Source organism: Mastomys coucha, unplaced genomic scaffold, assembly GCF_008632895.1.
Source record: "Mastomys coucha isolate ucsf_1 unplaced genomic scaffold, UCSF_Mcou_1 pScaffold22, whole genome shotgun sequence".
Taxonomy (NCBI): domain Eukaryota; kingdom Metazoa; phylum Chordata; class Mammalia; order Rodentia; family Muridae; genus Mastomys; species Mastomys coucha.
Window position 1 is genome coordinate 30438767 of NW_022196905.1, and position 20769 is coordinate 30459535.

General features: G+C 51.3%; 1 protein-coding gene across 2 annotated transcripts in view; it reads right to left on the minus strand.

Annotated features, from left to right (window-relative positions):
• Sorcs2 (sortilin related VPS10 domain containing receptor 2) overlaps positions 1-20769 on the minus strand; it is a 365519-nt gene that overhangs the window by 1496 nt on the left and 343254 nt on the right. The window contains exons 17-27 of one of the 2 annotated variants that reach the window (XM_031341821.1): positions 20105-20233; positions 17612-17783; positions 12985-13171; positions 10482-10615; positions 9311-9434; positions 8115-8227; positions 7075-7200; positions 5835-5934; positions 5240-5342; positions 2668-2771; positions 1-735 (exon numbers count right to left, since the gene is read on the minus strand). The exon at positions 1-735 is cut by the window's left edge and continues 1496 nt beyond it. In XM_031341821.1, the coding sequence (XP_031197681.1) occupies positions 671-735; positions 2668-2771; positions 5240-5342; positions 5835-5934; positions 7075-7200; positions 8115-8227; positions 9311-9434; positions 10482-10615; positions 12985-13171; positions 17612-17783; positions 20105-20233 (1357 nt within the window). In that variant the 3' untranslated portion in view covers positions 1-670. Of the gene's footprint in view, positions 736-2667; positions 2775-5239; positions 5343-5834; positions 5935-7074; positions 7201-8114; positions 8228-9310; positions 9435-10481; positions 10616-12984; positions 13172-17611; positions 17784-20104; positions 20234-20769 lie in introns of both variants that reach the window. The other variant, XM_031341822.1, reaches the window with a different exon arrangement.

Genomic DNA, 20769 nt, shown 5'->3' on the forward strand with positions numbered 1-20769 from the left:
GCCCTGAGGGAAAATCAGAGACTTTTGCCCCTCTAGGCATTCTTAAAGAGGGGTTCTGAGAATACGTAGATGGCTTCTATTGCCTGCCTTGAAAACAGAAAGCTAAAAGAAAGAGCCCCAAACTCAAATAGCTCTACCCGGGCAGGTATTTACACTGCAGTGGAGAGAGTGGCTGCCTAGAAGGTGGTGTTGGGTAGGTCTGGCCCAGAGACTTCCTGGCTCTGGGGTCCTCTGCAGGGAAGGGACTGTGGGGCCAGGGCTGAGCAGGTCTACAAGTCTGGAGTATGTGTGTGGGGGGGTGGCTGCAGGCTCACCCCAGAAATAGGCTGGTCCAGCCCCAGGCAGGAGAAGCCAGGCCTGGGCTGAAGTGGCAAGATGGAGCAGCCAGGGCAGCATGTTCAGGTCTAAGGACTGTGATGCCTCAGGGTCAAAGAGTGGGGACTCTGTGTGGCACCACAGGCCCGTGTCCAGGTGGGTCATGAGTCGGCTGTCCCAGGATCCCATGGGCCAGCTGGGGCTGACAGGGAGAGGTGTCTGTCCTCTGAGTGGGGACAGCTAGAGGAGTTGGCCTTTCCACAGGTCTCAGAGGGTGTGTCATTCCAGCTGTACTTGTGGTCCTGCGCCCTCTATGGAGGAAGCAGGAGGAGAGTGTCCTGGCCAGCTGGTGCCATCAGCCCACCAGGTAACTATGCATCTCACGAGAGTTGATGCTCAGGACCACACCTGAGTGGTTGCCTAGGAAACAGGAGAATGCAGCCCATTAGTGAGGTTGGTGGGAAACAGACCACACAGGAACACAGGTGACCTCAGCAGCACATGGGGCCAACATGCAGTAAGGTTCCCTCAGCCTGTGCTAGGTGCAGGTGGAGGTGGGGTCTCCGGTGTCCTATGTGGTGACAGGAGGGAAGTGCCAGGTGCCACCACAAGCAGTGGTCCAGAGGACTGTGTAGCGAGGCACCCACTGACCTGCGTGAGGGCTACCCCTGGCATCGGCAGCAAGGGGGCACAGGAAGGGCTGAGGCTGGGCCCCCTCTTGGTAAAGAACACTGTGAATGGGGGATAAAGCAGGAGGCAGGAAGGAAGATAAGGGATGGGAGAGGGAGAGAGGGAACACAATGTTTGTCAGAGACCCAGTTAATAAATGTCCCCGTGCGAGCTTCATTATGAGACCAAGGGACATTCTCCACAAAGTCTGTCTCACTGTCCTATTGTGTGCTCAAAATGGATAGTACTGAAGGGGGCGCTGTGGGAGCCAGTACTTGACTATTGGTGCTTCCTGACTAGTCATGTGATTTTCCATCAGGGCCTCCACCTCACTGGCCCTCATCAATCTTAGTCACCAGGGCACCATGGAGGGGGACTGTCATAAGCAATGCCTAGTCTATGCCGTGGTCCCCGTTAACAGTGTCCTGGTACTGTTACTAGGAACTTCATAGCAGGAGGCTGTGGGATAGTGGCCCCTGTCTTCCTGAGACCACCAGACCCCCCTGGCAGAAGCTGTGACTTCCTTGCATGAGAGTAGGGTCCAGCTATCTGGCAGTGCTCAGGGCTGCAAGCCACAGTGCTATGCACACAGGACTGGCCCCCTTCTGCTCCCTCTTGAAGGCTGGTTTCCAATTACCTGTCTGCAAGCACTGCAGCACGAGCTGCTTCCTGCTTCAGATGATGATGAAAATTCTGAGGAGGTCTGGGACCTCCTGAACGCTCAGTGAAGTCACTGATGATGTTACAGTCCCAGAGGCTGTAATTATATCCTCTGATAAAGACTCCTGGGTTGGCAGATGTGGGAAGTGGCTGGAAGAGGTGGGGAGAGCTGCCCCTAGCCCGGAGGATGCAGGCTTTGGGGTCACACTGACCTGGTTGGGATCCAAGGTCAGCTACTGACATCTAGCTGTGCCACCATGGGTAACTGAAGACCTTGCTGGGGTTACTAATTCTCAAGGTAGGAGCCATCATGGCTGGAGGACCGGCAGATTGGGGTATGTGTGCTCTTTAAGGTGAATGCTGTAACTTCACAGTTAACATTGACAACACCTTGCCATGTGCCACACTCTGTCTAGGCACCCCAGCAGAATGCTCACAGCCACCGAAGAGGCCGTGGTGTCCACCACCACCAAAGGGGAATGGGTAGGGCCTGTGTGGGGCAGAGATTCAGGGCAGTAGGGTTAATCTCTGGTTAGTCCTGGACACTGTTTCAGTAAAGCCATAGCATAGAGAAAATGACAGAGGTGTGCCACATCTGAGGTGACAGGCCTGGACTTCTTCTTCTGGGCATGACAGGAACAAAGAGTCACCTTGGGGAAAATCCTGTGTAAACTGTGAAGTGCTGTCCTGAGGGTCCACACACAGGATGGTTAACGAACTCTGCATTTGCAATAAGCAGCTGGTGGGAGGGTGAGGGAGGATGAGGGTGGGAGGTGTCCTCCTGTGAGGGAGCTTCCTGTCTTCAGGGCAGCTATGCAAGCTGGCCACCCACAGCAGAGAGCAGCACGTTCAGCCTGCAGCCTCTGGCTTCATCCTGTACAGCCCTGGGGACCTATCTTTCCTATGCCAGGACTCATGGTCCAGAGAGACTCTCTCGCAGGGCTGGACTGGCCCATGTCCCCTGGGCTCTGATGGGCCCCTCAATGGTGGGGGCACACATGGCCACCATGACCCAGTTCTTACCCTGCATGGCACTCTGGGCATCCTCACTGTGGCTCACGGGACTTGTCATCTCCTGTTCCTTCTCATTGTGCATCTGGGCGTACACCGTCCTGCCTGGACGTTTCCTGCTGGCCAGAGGTACAGCTCAGTTCTGAATGAGTCCGAGGCCCCAAGTATAGACAGTGTCACATAAGACTGTTCCCTAGGGAGCCTACCCTCCCATCATGCTCCCCAAGTCCATGTTCTGCTGCCCACAGAGCACTGGCTTGTTTTTCTAAGATGTGTTTGTTTGTTTATTGTATACAAGTACAAGTACAGTGTATACAGGAAACATCCAAGCATCAGATCCCATTATAGATGGTTGTGAGCCACCATGTAGTTGCTGGGAATTGAACTCAGGACTTCTGGAAGAGCAGTCAGTGCTCTTAACCATTGAGCCATCTCTCCAGACCAGCAACCTACCCATTCTTTATCCAGGCATGCTATAACTGCTGAAGCACTGTCATCTTTGTTTCTAGCCCAGGCCCCAGGGGAAGGAGAGAGAGTGACAGAGCACTCTCTGCCCCATTAGGACTGGACAAGTAGGCACAGGCAAGGGCCCTTGTATTGAGAATAGCCCCATTAATTCCAGCCAACCAGAAAGGTCATGAATCCATTTAGACACAAGAAGACTGAGGTGCAGGGTATAGTGGTAGCTGGAGCTTGTGGAGATATGTCCTCCTCAGTCCCTTGAGGAGGAGAGAGTAATTCGCTGTACACAGAGTGTGTATGGGCCATGTCCCCTTCAGGAAGGGACACTCAAGTGATGGATTTATGTTGGGGCAGGGTGGCCCTACCTGCCATTATAGACAGTGTTAGTGAGAAACAGACCTTTTGTGGCTGTGAGACTTGAGTGGCTTAGCATCACTGGGTACAGTACACAGTCAGCCCCCAGCTTCCATGACCTAGGCAGAACTTAAAGCCCAGACGGATGAAAGGACAGATGAACAGAGAGGGGAAAGCCAGCGCTCTCCCTCTACTGACTGCTCCGAATTACACTGCCCTGCTCTGCCTCCCCCCCCCCATCCCCACTGGGGGTGGCCTGGAGCTTACTAGAAGGGGTATTTGGCCCCTGCCTGAGATCCCTGTTTCTATGGCAACATATCCTTCCCCTCCAACCTCAAAGCCTTAGCTGGTTCATAAAGATAGCCTTGGGCCTGGGGATGTTGGGGCAGCCTCACACTGGACGTATCTGGCCCCTCCCTTTCTTGGCACATGACAGGCAGTGTTCTGTCATTTGGGCCACATGAAGCACGCTGGGGGGAAGGTTACAGAAGCACCACTGGACACCTGGGGAATCTGAAGGGTGGGGCTGACACATCATCCACAGTGACCAGCTTCATCTACCCCAGGCAAGCATTCTGCCCTCTAAGTGACCTGCATGCCCCACACATGATGGGACCAAGTCTAGAGGAGCATCCACATTCACCTTGACATCCACCCACACAGATATCTGGAAGCATCCCTCTGCTTGGTCATGGGGATCACACCCAGACCCAGGGCTTTGTTCTCCACTTGCTCCTCTACCCAGGGCTCATATGCCACCATCCTTGTGCCATGCAAGGCAGGAATACTGCCCAGCTGGCTCCCCCTGACCCCCACCTCAGTCTCCTCCTTTGCATGCCCTCTTGTAGACAATGACACTATGGCTCAGAGGGGGGAAAACCTTTATCTGAGGCAAGCCTCTGGCAGGGCAGCATCTGGGCAGATTTCTGAGGTATCGTCAGTGCCAGCCACCTGAAGGGCTGCCTGCCACTAAGCTACGTTCTGGCCCTGTAGGATAAAGGGTGCTGGAGGGCAGAGGTGTCTGAGGTCTTGTCACACTGCCCTATAGCAGAGTGTTCCAAGGCTATTGCCTGCTGGAGGGTGAAAAATAGTAGCCACAGGGCCTTGAATCAGGTGGGTTTCACAAGGAGGGGCGGTTGCTAGCTGTCTGCCTCTCGGCAAGCTTGTCGCCTTGCACTTGCATCTCTAGAACGGATTTGTACCTTCCCATGGCCATCACTCCAGGCTGCCTCCCTGGAGCCCATAAAGAGGACTGCTAGCACTCAGCCCTACTCTGCACATGGACATGGCAGATGAGGGATAGAGCTGGCCTCCATCATCCCTGGAGCTATCCCATGTTCACTGTGAGACAGGTCACAGAGGGAAGAGGGCACTGAAGCCCTGGATAGGAGACACAGGGTCTCCCAGCACCCCTTGGAGTCAGTCTCTGGTGCCCTCAGGTCACTGGGAACCTCTATGGCAGCCATAGCTAAGGTGTGGGAAGCCAGGAGGCAGAGGTACAACTGTCAAATCCCGCCCCACTGGCATTGGACTTGAACTGTCCCTCCTTGGACCTCAAATCCTTATCTGGAGGGCAAACAGTATCCCCTCCAGGGAGGGTGACTGAAGGAGAAGATGCCCTGGGTCCGTGCAGAGGACCAGGCTGAGCAGAAAGAAGCTTGAGAGTTTCCTGGTCACCAGTACAGGGGAGAACTCACACTGCCTTCTTCCATGGCCTGTGGAAACCACCACCTCTGGGGCCATATGTCAAGGCTGCCAGGGGCCTTACCTTTTGAACTTGTAGAGGATGAATGCTCCTACTGCAAAGAGCCCGATGACAAAGAGGACCACCACGGCCCAGTAGCCACCACTGCCACCTGGCCTCTGAGGACCTACAAGGAGCGAAATGAGAGGAGCAGCTGTGGGCTGGTTGTCCCCATCCCAGGCCTGGATGAGTCTACTTCATGTCGTCCAGCAGGCCTTGCCCGTGTGGCTGAGTGTACAGCAGGTTATGAAGGATAACAGCATGACACGAGGCCTCGGAGGATGGGCCTCCCTTTCTGTCGGAGCCCTACTATAACCCACTTTGGCTGGGTTTCCTTCAGAGAGGAACAGCCCCCCTCCTTCTACACTGGTTTTGAATGAATCACCAGGTCCTTGATGGTTGTGGTAGTTGCTTCCGTATAGGTCATGCCAGATGGTGAGGCCTGGAGGCCTGGAGCTGGCTGTGTAAGGGTTGGTGCACCTAGCCAGAGATGTCCCAGCCAGAAAGGTCACTGGCAGCTAGATAAAAGCCCATTCGAATCCTACAGTCACTTTTAGCATCCTTGGGCCTGGGCCCATATCCACCCTGCCCCAGGGAGGACCCAAGCCAGGTCTGTCACCTGTATCTGTGTCCCTCAGTTCCACCAGAATACGAAGCCCTCCTCGAAGGAAAAAGCTGATCCTGTGAGAGTTCAGTGCCTGCTGCACAGCTGCCAGTCTCTGAAAGCAAAGGAGGTAGGAGAGGTCTGGGGCCTAGAGTACTGGAGCCTGCCTGATGCTCAGTGTCCTCATTGGGGAATGGCACGACACCCCACCAGCCAGGTTCACTAGGAGCCACTGATGGTGCAGGATGCCCTGCCAATAACAAGCTCTCATTCCAGTGCAGAATAGAGAGAAGAGTCTCCGTGTGTCGGGCTGGAAGACCTGGAGTGCTCCACCCCACCTCCCCCTGTTAATAAGGTCAATGAAGCTTCCAGGAAGTGGAAGATCTGAAGGTGAGAGAGGGCAGGGCATCTTACCAATGAGGGGAATTGGGGGGTCATATGGCTTAGGGGGTTCTGGGGGGAGCACAATGCCTGCTCAAGATCCCTGTAACATGGCCAGTAGGTGAGACTCATGGCACACATCAGAGCTCATCACCATCTGTATGTTACCACCTAGCAGTATGGAGACCTAGCTGTGCCCCCTGACACTCATTTCCATGTGGCTATGTCTCTGGGATTCCGACCTTAGCTAAACCCTCTGGGGCAGAGCCAGAAGCTATGCCAGGCACAGAGTCCCAGCCTTTGCCTCCCTCTGGACACTCCTTATGGGCTCACACTGAACATACTCCTGCATACTAACACCCAGAGGTCAGCCTAGTGCCTAGTTAGCTACCACTGTCCCAAATGGAACGAGTTGTCCCAAAGGCTACTCAGCACTCAGCATCTGGAGACCTCTCTGAGGACAGTTCCCAAGGTGTTCCCTGTCAAGGCACCTCATAGAGGATATACCAGGATTCCTGTGCTGAATTCTGCTTTGCCTGTAGCCTGAGGCCAGAGTTTCCCACAGTGCTCACCCATGTGTCCCAGTGGTCCTGGCAGTGAAGCTGAGGTTACATGACAGCTCCAGACAATGATGTGAGAGACTGGAGATTATCCCCAAAATCCCAGTCTAACCTCCTCTCCCTGGAAGCTGCCTTTCTCACTAACCTTGGATGCTGTCGAGTGTGGAGCCGTAGGCAGATGGTGGCATCCCCGGGTCAGACAGCATTATAGTAAGAACTAAACCTTTAAGTGATGCCCCACAGAGATGTGGTTGTCAGGAGTGACCCCCACTCTGGGTCCTCAGCCATGCAGCCCTGCTATGCCATGGTCATACCTTGTCACTTGTGAGGCTCCTCTTCCTTGTGGGCCTGGGAGGAGGCAGAAGCACATACAGGTCTGCTATGGTGGGCAGCCCTGGCTTTACCACGGTCACTAGCAGCTCCTCTGGGATGCTGGTCTCCTGTGGGGACAGGCAGGACCCTTGGCTCCTCTTCTGTTCTTCATCCTTTGCCACAAGCTCAATTTCTAGCATGATCAGCTCTCCCTTCCTGGCCTAGGTATATCCTGGTCACCTGCTGATCCATACCCCTGACCCTCAGCCCCTCATGGGTCCAGGCTGTGGCCCTAATGGTGCTTCACCTGCCCAGCCATGCCTTTTCAAGCATGTCCCAATCCTGAGCCTGGAACAGGCTAGTGTGCCCTGTTCTTGAGGTGACATGAGGCCCTGCTGACTCCTGCTGTCTGCCCCTGCTCCCCAGCCTGACCATATACCTGTACAGCTAGCTCCTAGCTCGCTAGTTTCAGCTCCTTGGCAGCCCCCTGCCTTCTGGGAGTCCCACTCCACATACCATGAGCTAAACTGCTCACTCTTTAATACCCAGTAGAGTTTCACCAGTACCATTCACATGAAGGAAGTGGGATCAGGGTGGATTTCTGCCTGTGGTAGTCTTAGGTGGAGTTAGAAAGCTTTAAGAACGCTGGTTCAGCCAGGCGGTGGTGGCGCACGCCTTTAATCCCAGCACTTGGGAGGCAGAGGCAGGTGGATTTCTGAGTTTGAGGCCAGCCTGGTCTACAGAGTGAGTTCTAGGACAGCCAGGACTACACAGAGAAGCCCCTGTCTCGAAACAAAACAAAACAAAACAAAACAAAACAAAACAAAACAAAACAAAACAAAAAGAACGCTGGTTCACTGGAGGAAGAGAACTTGCAGTGTTTTTGCTGTGTATGACAATGTCCTTCCCTTTGAGATGTGAGTGGCCGATCTAGGACACCAACCCATCACTTCCCAGCAGCCCCCAGCCTTGTCCTACTCTCACTCTGCCCACAAACCACACCATGGCTCAGGAGAGGACCGAATCCCAAGTAACAGGGCACCTTAGAGAGAAGTCGGGTGACCACCAGTCCCACGTCCTCCCTCCATTCAGGCGTGTTGGGGTTAAAGGTGTCCAGGTCTCTGGAGAACTGCAGAGGCACCACCTGGAACTGGTCTAGAAGAGGACAAAGTGGAGCCTGTGAGGTCTGGGTTGGGGCTGGGACCCTACTCAAGGTAGCACATGCCAGTTGGTCCAGAGAGCCCCACCTCTAGCCGTGAGGTCCCAGTTCTGTGTTTGGAAGATAAGAGCCCTCCTCTTGCATTTCTTGGTGCCTGACGTGTACTGACGATGGCAGTGACTATCAACCTGTAAGGGGGCATGGCACTGCATGCACATGCTCCATGAGATCTGCATTTCAACTCACAAGAGTACATATCCTCTGATGTCATCTACTTCCTCAAGGGCCCATGGACTTCAGTTCACTGGTCACCCCAGATCAAGAGTCCCATGAGATTAGAGGTCCCATCTCATGTACATTTCATTTCCCAAGGAGCTCAGCTCTGCTCTAGAGTCAAAGGAGCCCAAGCCTTGTACTGCTGGCTCTACTGCCTTCCTTCTCTGTCCTCTCTTACAGAGTGGGAAATAGGTCTGCTAGGTGGAGGGCTCAGGGGTCAGTGTTTTGTGAACTGTGACCCAACATCCTATGATGTGGGAAGTCCCAGGTCCACGTAAAGGGAGAAGCAGCACAAGGCAACCTCATCCCTCAGCCTGCAGGCCCCTAATGTGACTGATGGCTGCAGTCACAGCAGAGGACATTCCTAAGACAAATGAGTTTCAAGTGTGCTGAAGGAGTAATATGCATTGGAGGACCCCTCTTCCTCCAGACAAATTATTTTACTGAGGGGCTCACAGCCCTGAGACTCCAAATAAGCGATTGCCATCCCCAGGTCCTCTTCTGGACCATCCTCCGAGTGCTGGGTGCATAAGAGGCCCACAGAGGTCCCAACATCAAGCTCATGTGTTCTTGTTAAATCATTGAGCAACAGACTCACTAGTCTCATGAGCCACTTTATAGAGGGGGAAACTGGAGCCAGGGAGTCTGGAACACTTCAATAAGGCCACATAGTCAGTCACAGAACCTGAATCCACCTGGATTCTGTAACCTAGGACCGCCCCCCCCCACCAGGAGTGAACAGACCCTCTGCAGCCATGTACCCACCCACGCTAGCCTGTGTAGGGAGTCAGGGGACAGCTCACCGAGCACACGGATGAGCCTGGAGTCCTGAAGCACCGAGTTCCCACAGGCAGCTTGCACTGTCACACGCACATCTCCAGCATCTGTAAACTTTGTTGTCACCGAGTTGTCCAAGGAAAGCAGAGGCTGTAGGCACAAGCAGGGTCAGGCCTCTCCGGCAGGATGGAGGGCCATGGGGACACTGGTCCTTGGTCTGCTGTCAGAGCCACACTGGGGTAGCTGGAGGCTTCTGCTCTGGCAGTGTCTGAGAGGTGTGGGGGTAGGGCCTAGAATGCCCTAGCTTTAAGCTGGACTGGGAACATGCCCTGCCTTCATAGCATGCACATCCTTCTAGACTCTAGACTCTAGAATCGAGAGGCTGCCTATGGCCTCCTATAGAGCCTTTTGGTTGTCTGCTAGGCAGCCACAGGTTAGGCTTTGAGCCCCATACCAATTGTGTTCACTGTCTCATCCACAGTCCTGCCCCAGCTGAAGCCCAGGTCCTGCTTAGTGGCTGAGGCAGTCATCCTCATCATGGATAAGCGGTGACATCTCCTGGGTTACAGGTCAAACCGTGCCCTTAGATAAACAAGGCTATGGGAGGTGAGACAGGGCTTGGGGCACTCAGGAAGCAAGAGCTTCAAACCCAGAGCTCCTGATTGTTTTAGAAGCCTCCCACCTGTAGAGGCCTGGCCCTGTACTCGAAGCTCCTCCCTTCTCTTAGCCCTCTGTGTCAGGGCTTCTGTGAGGGTGTAGGGCTATGGCATCCTGAGTGAGGAGACAGATCCCCTCCATGGATCCTAAGGATGGAGAGTCTCCCCTCCTCATTTAACACGCTCTGCTGCCTTATTGGGTCTCCTGCTCAAGAACTATCCATGGCTCCCCATGGATCACAGTCCAAGAAGGCTTCCCTGACCATTCCACTAAAGAGAGCTTCCCCTGAGCCCTCCTATGACACATCCAGTCAACTGCTCTCTCCCATGTCTTTCACGGGACTATCCAGGGGCTTTTCAGGTGGACCTCCAAGCAGATGCTCAGGGTGGCCAATGAGTGAAGGAAGGCCAGAGCCCGTTCCTTTCAATGGTCACACACTGCCCTGGTGTCAGGTTCTGAGGGCAGCATCCTGCCCCACCCACCCCACCAGATGGCAGTGTATGGGAGGGAGGACTGGAAAGGCCCATAGGACACACGAACCTGTAAGCTGTGGCCGATCCACCAGTAGAAGACAGTGAGATTGGGGTTCAGGGGTAACAGCACAGCTGTGAGGTTCACCTCCTGGTTGATGCCAATGACAGGGACTACCTCGAGGTAGAGGGCCTGCAGGGGAGCTGAAGAGTCCCCCAAAGTTCAGGGTTAGGGGACAGTGAAGCACAGAACTTTTCAGTGGCTACTTACTAGTCATTATCCCCATCAGATTCACTGGTACCTTCACCACCATAATCAAAACTAACATCAACAATATGATCACCACCACCCCACCACCACCATCACCACTACCACCACCACTAGCAATATCATCACCATCATCATCACTACCAGTATTATTACCACCATTGCCATCATCACAACCATTTAGCATCCCCACATCCTCCATCATCGTCGTCGTCATCGTCGTCATCGTCATCATCGTCACTGTCTATCACACTCATGACAACTATCACAATCATCACTCCTCGCCCTCCATCCATACCACTACCATCCCCACCCGCACCATCAGTGTTAAGGTTTGAATCTAAACTATCTCCACAGGTTCGTATTTCAAATGCTTGCTTCCTAGCCGGTGGTCCTGTTTGTTCCCGAATAGAGACCCCAACCCCTGCTCCCTGTTTCACCATGGTATGAGCAGCCTCTGGCTGCCACATACTCCCTCACCATGCACTCCATGGTGCCTCCTCACCATGATGGGATGAACCATATGAGATGCTGCAACAAAATAGACCTTCCCTCCCTCCAGTCCTCCCTGTCAGGTCAGGAGAAGCAAAAATCACGAATACTGGAATCGGGTAACGGACTGGAATCAAGTAGCCAGTAAGAGAGGTTTCTGCTTTCATTGAATCTGACCATACATATTTAAGTCTTTGGTGTTTTATGAAAAGTGATACTGGATCTTCACGCATACAGGAAGCAAGAGTTATAGGGTCATAGACACTGGTACTGGAATTTTAAAGGAAAGTTTCTTGAGCCAGGCATTGTGTGCATGGCAGGGTCGAATTCCCTGTAGGGAAACCTTGATGGGGCAATTCATGAAGCTTTGAGGGTGCAGCTTAAGATTCACTGGAGACCTCAGCATGGGATACAGGAACATGGGGGCCTGGAGAGACAACCTGCAGGCAGTGAGTGGAGCCTGTGTGAGCATGCTCAAATGGGAGGACGTGAGCCCACACCCACGATGCCACCACATGATGCAGGTGCTACACAGGGTGGAGAGGACACCATAGGACTCAGTGTTCCCTTGTGGGGCTTCAGTATTGTTTTGATCAAATCTTTTCTTGCTGTTCCCCTTGCTTCTGTTTTTCAGAGGCGGGAGTGATGCTCACTACAGAGAGGAAGTGCAGAATTGCCTTTTACAAGGACTGCTGTGAGATTCTTTGGGTTGAATGGAGTCTCTGGGCTTAGAGTCTGGGCCAGCACTGGAAATCTCAATACCATGGTGGTTTATGATGTTGTACTAGATGCATTTTGCATTAGAGATGGGCTCATATACTTCTAGCCTCTAAGGGCAGAAGTAGAATGCTATGGGTTAAATCTAAAATGTCTCCCTTAGGTTCATGTTTTTGTTTGCATTTCCTACCTAGAGACACTCTTGAGGGAGGCTGTGGAGACTTCCAAGGTAGGCCTAGCTATGGGAAGTAGACCACTGGAAGCAGACCTTTGGGGATTATAGACAAACCTCTCATCCCAGTCCCATTCTGTGCTTCCTGAACCACTGTGATGTGAGAAGACCCTGAGTCCTACATGCTGCTTTTGCTATGAATGATACCACGCCTTCCTTGCTTGGATAGAGAGAGAAGTCCCATGAAACTGAGAGCCAAAATAAATCTTTCTTACGGTGTTTCTGTCAGGCATTACAATCACAGACATGCCAAAGTAACTAATGCAATCGCCCCTCTCCATCCCATCATCAATGATTACCATCAACACCACCATCACCATTAACAAATCATCATTGTCACTATCATAATCATTGGTACCATCATCATTGTCATTACCACCATTACCAACATCAGGACCATCAATCATCATTATCATATCATCCTCCTCATCAACAGCACAATCATCACCAACATCATCACCACCACCACCACCACCATAACCACTACCTTCATCAACACAACTATAGCATCACCACCACCATTATCCCCAATATCACCATCACCGCCATTGCCACCACCACTTACTACCATCCCCTCTGTCATCATCATCATCTCCATCATCACTATTGTCATCACTGGTATCATCATCACTACCAGCACCACCATTACTAACATCATTAGCATCCCTGGTGTCGCCATGATCACCACTATTACCACTCTCACCATTATTTCCATGAAGACCGTAACCCTAACCCTTTCTGTGCTGGCCTCACTATCCTGAGGACATGTAACGACCCTACAAAGATTCCCTGTGCCCCCTACCCCAAGCCCTGGCTCTCTATTTCAAAGGGAGCCATGCAGCCTAAAAGGAGCAGTGGACTTACAGTTGACCTGGACAAAGAGCACAGCCTCATCATGGCCTGCCATGTTCTCAGCCCGAACGGACACTCGGTAGATGCCAGGACTCTCGTAGTGATGCCGAATGGGCTCGCCTGTCAGAGTGAGGTTCACATACATGGCCTTGAAGCCATCCCCAAGATCCACCTGATATTTAGTGGTCAGGACATCACCCTGTAGGGAAATACCACAGGGTCACTTAGGAATGACTCTCAAGGTGGGGTTCCAGCATTAGATGCCCACTCCACTCTCTTTCCTCAGATGTAGGCTCTTTGAGGCCAGAGAGTAGGTTGTCTCTTCTCTCAGGGCTTCAGCCTGCAGTAGGCTGAGCTGGGAGACAGCTCATGGGACCAAGACTGGGATCTCTTTTAGAACAGAACACGCATGGGCGATTTTAAGGTGGTATTCTGAGGGCTGTGTGGGGCCCAGAGGAAACCCTGAGCCTGAGCCAGGCACAGACGTGGGACTGTCACATGAAGATGAAGAAGGTTTTGGTAGCTACCATGAAGTCTCTTCAGGGAATCACAACAAAGAAAATACAATTGTCTCCCTATGATAAAATGGCTTCCTGTCTCTCATCTCACCCCACACCACGCCAGGAATGAGGCTTGACTGTATGAAGCAGGCAAGAAGAGCTCCTGTCACTTTGTCTGATGATGGCACTGAACTCCCCACACAACACAAGCTGCTGACTGACTCCAACTTTTAGACTCCAGGCAAGATGGAGTTTCTGTGTCCACATTTAACTTCCCCTTCCTCCTCTCCCTGCCATCCTCCTGCCTTCTTCCCCTGAGCCTGGTCTCTTCACCTTAGCCATCATCAGACTTCCTAGTTCACACCCTCCAGTCCTCAAAAGCGAGGGCACTTGTATGTAAATGATGTTCATTTAACTTTGCCCTGTTTGTTTGATCTTTTGTTTGTGTGTTTGTTTTTGAGATGGGATTTCTTCTGTGTAGCCCTGGCTGTCCTGGGCTACAGGTTGACCAGGTTGGCCTCTAACTCACAGAGATCTGTCTGCTTCTGACTCCCTTTCAAGAGCTGTGATTAAAGGTGTGTGACTCCACCACCTGGGTTTGTTTAACTTTATGAATATGCTATGCTTCGTTAGATAGAATCACCCCAAATCCATATCTGTTGGGACCCTTTGAAACCGACATTTAAAATAAGCCTGCAGATGCAGGTCACAATGGGGCATGAGTGCCAGAAACCCAAGGGTGGATTATAAGAGAATGCAGTGGTGATTTGGGCACCAGGAGTGGCTGTGTGCACACAAAGGCAGACCCTTGGGAATGCAGCCAAGGGGCTCCCAGAATGCCCAGGAACTGGCTGAGTCTTTGATGGGGTATCCCCAGGACCCAGCATCTATGGTGTTTCATGTGTCCATTTTATAGGTTACAAGACTGAGGCTTTTAGATATCCAGGTTCTGGAGGTGGGCTTGTTGCCTATTGCTCTCCTGGCAGGGTTGGGTAAGGTTGGGTGAGGAGCAAGGGGAATGTCCACACCTGTACTGGTTAGTTTTGTGTGTCAACTTGACACAAGCTGGAGTTATCACAGAGAAAGGAGCCTCCCTTGAGGAAATGTCTCCATGAGATCCAGCTGTAAGGCATATTCTCAATTAGGGATCAAGGGTGGGAGGGCCCCTTCTGGGTGGTGCCATCTTTGGGCTGGTAGTCCTGGGTTCTATAAGAAAGCAAGCTGAGCAAGCCAGGGGAAGCAAGCCAGTAAGCAGCGCCCTTCCATGGCCTCGGCATCAGCTCCTGCCTCCAGGTTCCTGTCCTGTGTGAGTTCCTGTCCTGGCTTCCTTTGGTGATGAACAGCAATGTGGAAGTGTAAGCTGAATAAACTCTTCCCTCTTCAACTTGCTTCTTGGTCATGATGTTTTGTGCAGGAATACAAACCCTGACTAAGAAAACACCCAATTCCTTCCAATGAAGGGGAGAGTTCTTGGTAGCATTCAATGAGTGGGTGTCAGTCCCTATTTGTTAGAGTGCATGCCTTTGCTTACAACTTTGAACCTGCTCTTCCCACTGTCTCCTCATGTCTCTTGCCCATTTCATGCTGCAGAGCTAGGGAGTCCTTTGCATGGTTCAGCTCTGCTGCCCACTGGGCTGTGCCCACAAAGCCCTCCTGTCTATATCTGCCTTTTTCTTCTCAACAGTTTCCCTGGGGTTTCAAATCTAGATGTTGCTTCATTCTCTGGCCTGGAGCCCCATTTGTGCTGAGGATCCCCAGCCTGTGCGCCTTCTGGGCTGGCTTTGGTGTGGGTCCTAAAAGTTTACACCTCCCCTAATCCTATGCAGGTGTGTGCTCTATTTTGGGTTCATGTCTGAGGTCTGGCCGGGGTTGGGGGAGCTGCCATTGCTGTATGGAGAGATGCCACTTCCCCCAGTCTGTTCTGCACCTGTCAAGTGTGTGTAAGGCAGCTATAGACAAGATGGCGTCTATGGGTCTGGCCTCCATCCCCCAATGATGTGAGTTCTTAGATGCTTAGGAAACTCAGGGTCCTCACACCCAGCCCTGTTTTCAAGCCCAGTGATGTGTAAGAGTAGGTGTGTGTGTAGTGGAGGAGTACACACTGTGTCTATAAAGTGTGTGTGAGTGTGTGAGGGGAGTTAGTGTCACAGTGTAAGTGTGTATAAGCCTATTCTTAGCCCCATGCTCCTACTCCCTCTCTTCCCAGGCCAGGGTGGCACAGGAACCTCCATTTCAAGGCATCTTTGTGTTGCTCCCCTTAACTCTGCCCACTTCAGTCAGAGCCTGACAAGCAGCCCTGATACAGTTCCAAAGATACTCTGTCTTCTTGTCTTCAGACCCATCGAGGTGCCTACCTGTAGATGTACTGTAGTTACTAGCTTCAAGCTCTAGGGGGCAGCAGATGGCCATGTTTCCAGGATGTCTGGCCAGGAATTGGAGAGGCTCCTTTGGGTCTGACTGAGGGTCTAGGGAAACCCAGGCTGGCCAGGGGCTCTGTTCTCCTGTGGTCCCAACACAAACGGAGATACACAGCTCTGAGGCAGGGCTGTCTGAACCTTATTGTCTCATTCAGCAAGAGGACCTGGGAGGTGGTGTGTGTGTATGTGTTTGTGTGTGTACTGGGGTGGGAGGAGGGAGAGTTGTACAGCTTGGGTCCAGGGGCTACAGACTTAGCCATTGTCTGCCTGGGGTGTTGAGGCCTCCAGAGGACACAATGCCAGCTCCACCTCTTTTTACCTTGAGAGAATGACTGCACTGTCCACTGCTCAGTTTCTTCATCTATAACATACATTGAGTGCACAGTGCAAGATTGCACTTCTGACAGGAAGTGACTGCCACAGTGCCTGATGCATATACAGGTGCTTAGTGTAGCTGGTCTGAGTCCTCTGTAGGCTCAGTTTCTCTGTTCTCAGGAGATCAGGCCTGTACTTCTAAAGTCAGACACCTTTTAAAGGATGTTTGTGCGCAGCATGCATGATCTTGGATTCACCTATATATTAGCCTTCGCATCCGTTAGCTGAAGATGCAATCCTGTTGACCCATGAGTAAGTAGAGACTGCCCAGAATCCTGGGGGAGAGGGGACTCTCTCTCTGCCTCTGTGAGTGGGCACTAAGCAAAATCTGGAGGGGAGGGAGGACTCCCCCTCTGCCTTTGGGTCTTCTGGATGTTCATGTTTTCCTAATGGTCATTTAAAAATTTTCTTGCAGGGATCATTAGCTGCTTCTATTAGCTAAGACACAGGGATGTGCCACGTAAACTATTATGTTTTACAGGAACCAGAAGGAACCAGAAAAGTTAACAGTTCCCTAGGGAAACAGGATTTTGGGTGATATTTATGTATGTGGTGTTTTTTTAAAAAAAACATATAAATATGTTTCCTAAATATACTACAATGAGCATATATTATTTTTAAAATCAGAAGAAAATGTAACACTTGTTCTGAAATAAAAATAGAATGAGTGGGAGACTGGGCGGAGAGAAAAATATGTATATATATACATATATATTTGTATGCGTATATATATACATATATATACACATATATATAAACTTGTATTTATATCTATCCCCATATATACACAGAAGGCATTATTTCTGGATTGTGATTATAAGTCATTTTCTTGAGTTAAAAAAAAACCTTTATGCTTTTGTTGGGATTACAGATCAACTAAATCAATATAATTAGATGTTTAAAATTGCTATAATGCTGGGCTAGGAGTGTGGCTCAGTAGAAGAGCACTTCTCTAGCTTGCAAAAGGCCCTGGGTTGCATCCTCATCAATAGAAGAAAGAAATCAATAAAATAAGTTCTATAACACCTATGGGGAGGCATCAATTTTGTATCAATGTTTGATAAACACAAGATTACACATGCATGAACATATACACATCCATACACTCAACATGTACATACATGTGTGATGCAGAGCCCGTTTCCTGCTGACCATCTGGCACACACTTGCTCTTGTATCTGTTTCATCTCAAACACTGGTCTTAACCAAGAGGCTAACTTTAGTCCCATAGTTCCACCCTCAGGGTCAGGCTGGCCTCTGTGGCTATGGTCCAAACTGTTCAGAGCCTCAACCTTGGGTGCCCGGCTGGAAGTGCCCTGCCAGTGCCAATCCAGGGCAGATGCTCACCTGTTCCTGCCGCACCACAAACAGCACATCTTCTCTAGGCCGCACAGCCACTGCTTCTCCTTGGATGCTCACTTGCAGGCCCCGAGGTGCTTGTAGGGGGCACTGCAGCTGCACTGGGCTCTGCTGCAGGTCCACACCACCTTCACACACATTGGACACCACCTTCCGGTACCTGGGTGGATGGGGGAGGTTTGGGTCCAGAGCAGACAGTGGTTTGATGGATGGGAAGGGACAGTCTTGAGGTAACTCATGTTAACCGCTACAGTCCCCTTGCTGCCTGCTCCCCACGCTACCTCAAGGCTTCTACTGTCTACTCTTTATATCTGAGAGTATCAGGATGGAGAGACAGGCTGTGCTGGTCTGCTTTGGAGAGCTGAAGCACACATGGCCTGATCATATTGCTCACAGTAATAATAATTGTTTTTTGTTTTTTGTTTTTTTTTTTGGTTTGTGTTTATTTTTGTTTGTTTGCTAAGGGGTGACAGAGGGAGACAGTCCAAATTCAAGGCCTTTCTGGGAACTGTGGAGGACAGAGTGGCTGATACAGAAGGGCAGAAAAATTGGTAGATAGATTGGTGGGAGGATGGGTGGATGGGTGGATACATGAGTAAACTGATGGAAGAAATAGATGGATAGATGAATAGGGGTGGATGACATGAATGATAGGTAGATGGTATAAAGATGGACAGATGGGTGGGTGGGTAGGTGATTAGATGGGTGGATGGATAGATAGATGTGTGGGTGGATGGATAGATAGATGTATGGGTGAGTGGGTGGATGGGTAGGGTGGGTGGATGGGTAGATAGGTGGATGGATAGATGGATGGGTAAGTGGGTAGATGGATAGATGAGTGGGAGGGTGGGTGGGTGGGTGGGTGGATGTATAGATAGATGGGTAGGGTGGGTGAATGGGTAGATGGAGAGATGGGTAGATGGATGGGTGGGTGGGTGGATGGATAGATAAGTGGGTGGGTGGGTGGGTGGGTGGATGGGTAGATAGATATATGAGTAGATGGATGGGTGGGTGGGCGGATGGATAGATGATGGATGGGTGGATTGATGGATAGATGGATGATAAATGGGTGGATGGGTAGGTGGATGGGTGGGTAGATGGATGGGTAGGTGAGTAGGTGAATGTGTGGGTGGGTGGGTGGATGGATGATAGATGGATGGAGGAGGATAGTTGGGTGGATGGATAATAGATGTTAGGCTACATACTGCCAAGGCTAAAGCATTTAGTTCCTGCATCTGCCTCTGTTTCTTCCAGTTCTCCACAGTAAGTAATAAAGGCCCTTTCCTTCCACAATGGATGGGGGAATGGGCCCTTCACATGGAGCCTGTGGGTCCTGCTGAAGCTGGAGGCTTACAGATGTTATGTATTTGGTATTTCTACATGAAGTCGATTCTGTATAAGCAGTTTGTTCAGCTCCACCCACTTGGTGGGGTGAAGGGCCTACCTGCCACTTCCCCCTCCTGCAGAGCTTTTAGCCAGCGCAGCAGAGACTATAGGACTCATTGTGTGTCATGGGCTTAGGCCCAGAAGGTGAGTATATCAGCAGCTGAGATTTCATCTATAATGGAGGAAAACCTGGTGTGGTGGTTTGAATATGTCTGGCCCAGGGAGTAGCACTATTTTGGTGGTATGGCCTTGCTGGAGTAGGTGTGTCACTGTAGGCATTTAATACCCTCATCCTAGCTGCCTGGAAGCTAGTCCCCTCCTAGTGGCCTTCAGATAAAGATGTTAAACTCTTAGTTCCTCTTGCATCATGCCTGCCTGGACGCTGCCATGCTCCCATCTTGATGATAATATACTGAACCTCTGAACCTGTAAGCCAGCCCCAGTTAAATGTTGTCCTTAAAAGAGTTGTCTTGGTCATGGTGTCTGTTCATGGCAGTAAAACCCTGACTAAGACACCTGGAGATAGGGGTTGATAGAGTGATATACCTAGGTTTCTACCTGGAAGTTTGGTTTAAGCAGAGTGCTCCAGGCTTCAGGAGTGCCTCTGGTACCATCACAGCATGGGTGGGAAAGGTTCAGGAGAACCAGAGAAGGGCCAGGCTGCTCTGGGGTCTCCATCCCACTAGTTGGAAGCACTGGGGCCTCTTCTGCACCTCTGTTCTCTATGATGTGTCTACTCAAGGTAGCTTTCTCCTGACACTATCCCCAAGAACTTAATGGGACCGGTGGGTCACTGTGTCAGTCTGATGGTGTGCTGAGCCCTGTACACTTAAGTCAAGCACCAGGACCATAGCCTCTCCTTCTAAGGTGTGTGCTTTAAGTATAGCACATTCCTGGCTCTGCTTCTAGAGCTGGTTAGCCAATGGGTGAGAACTGGATGTGGGGGTGGACAGACAGGTTGATGAATGGATGGGTGAGAGGATAGATGTTGGGTTGGAAAGACAGGTGGATGGATAGATGGATGGATGGAAAAGGGAGTGGGTAGGTGGGTGAATGGATGGGTAGCTGACTGGTGGGGTACCCAAGTATACTCACCCAAGGCTACTGGTATAGGTCTTGCCCAGGACACAGTCTTCAGGAGGGGACAAGGGGTTGAACCAGAAGTTGGCGGAGCACTTGTTGGCAGTGGACTCTGAGGAAGATGAGCGCTCAAACCCGTAGTCACTGGGAAGGGAAAGCTGGGTTAAAAGGTAAGATTAGAGGTAGCAGCTAGGGTGGAGAACCTTACACCACAGGTCTAGATGTGTCCATTTGTGGGGACATGGGTTAATTTACAAGTTTGTTCCAGAGGAGAACAGATTGAACATACTAGCTCTATTCCAGACCAAGGAGGCTGAAAATAAAGTGGAGCCTGGAAGGCTTCCAGGAGGAGGTGAGTAACTCTCAAAGGATGCCAGGGAGAGAAAGGTGCAGCCAGAGTCAGCTGCCCTGGAAAGGACACAGAAGACCTGATTGTGGGGTGCTGAGTAGAGAGTGTGAGGCAGGTTGGGGGTGGAGGCTTTGCAAACTACATTGTCATAGGGCAGTGGGCCTTGAGTAGAATGAACCCTAGAGAGCAGAGAGGGCTTGGTGAGTGTAGCTTGCTCCCATGATGCCCTAAGGTAGAGGTGACAATATGGGTCTGGAGACTAGCCTTCCTTGAAGTACACTGTGACCTGTGCCCTGGTTTTGGGGTCAAGGTCATCATGAGACAGCGTGCT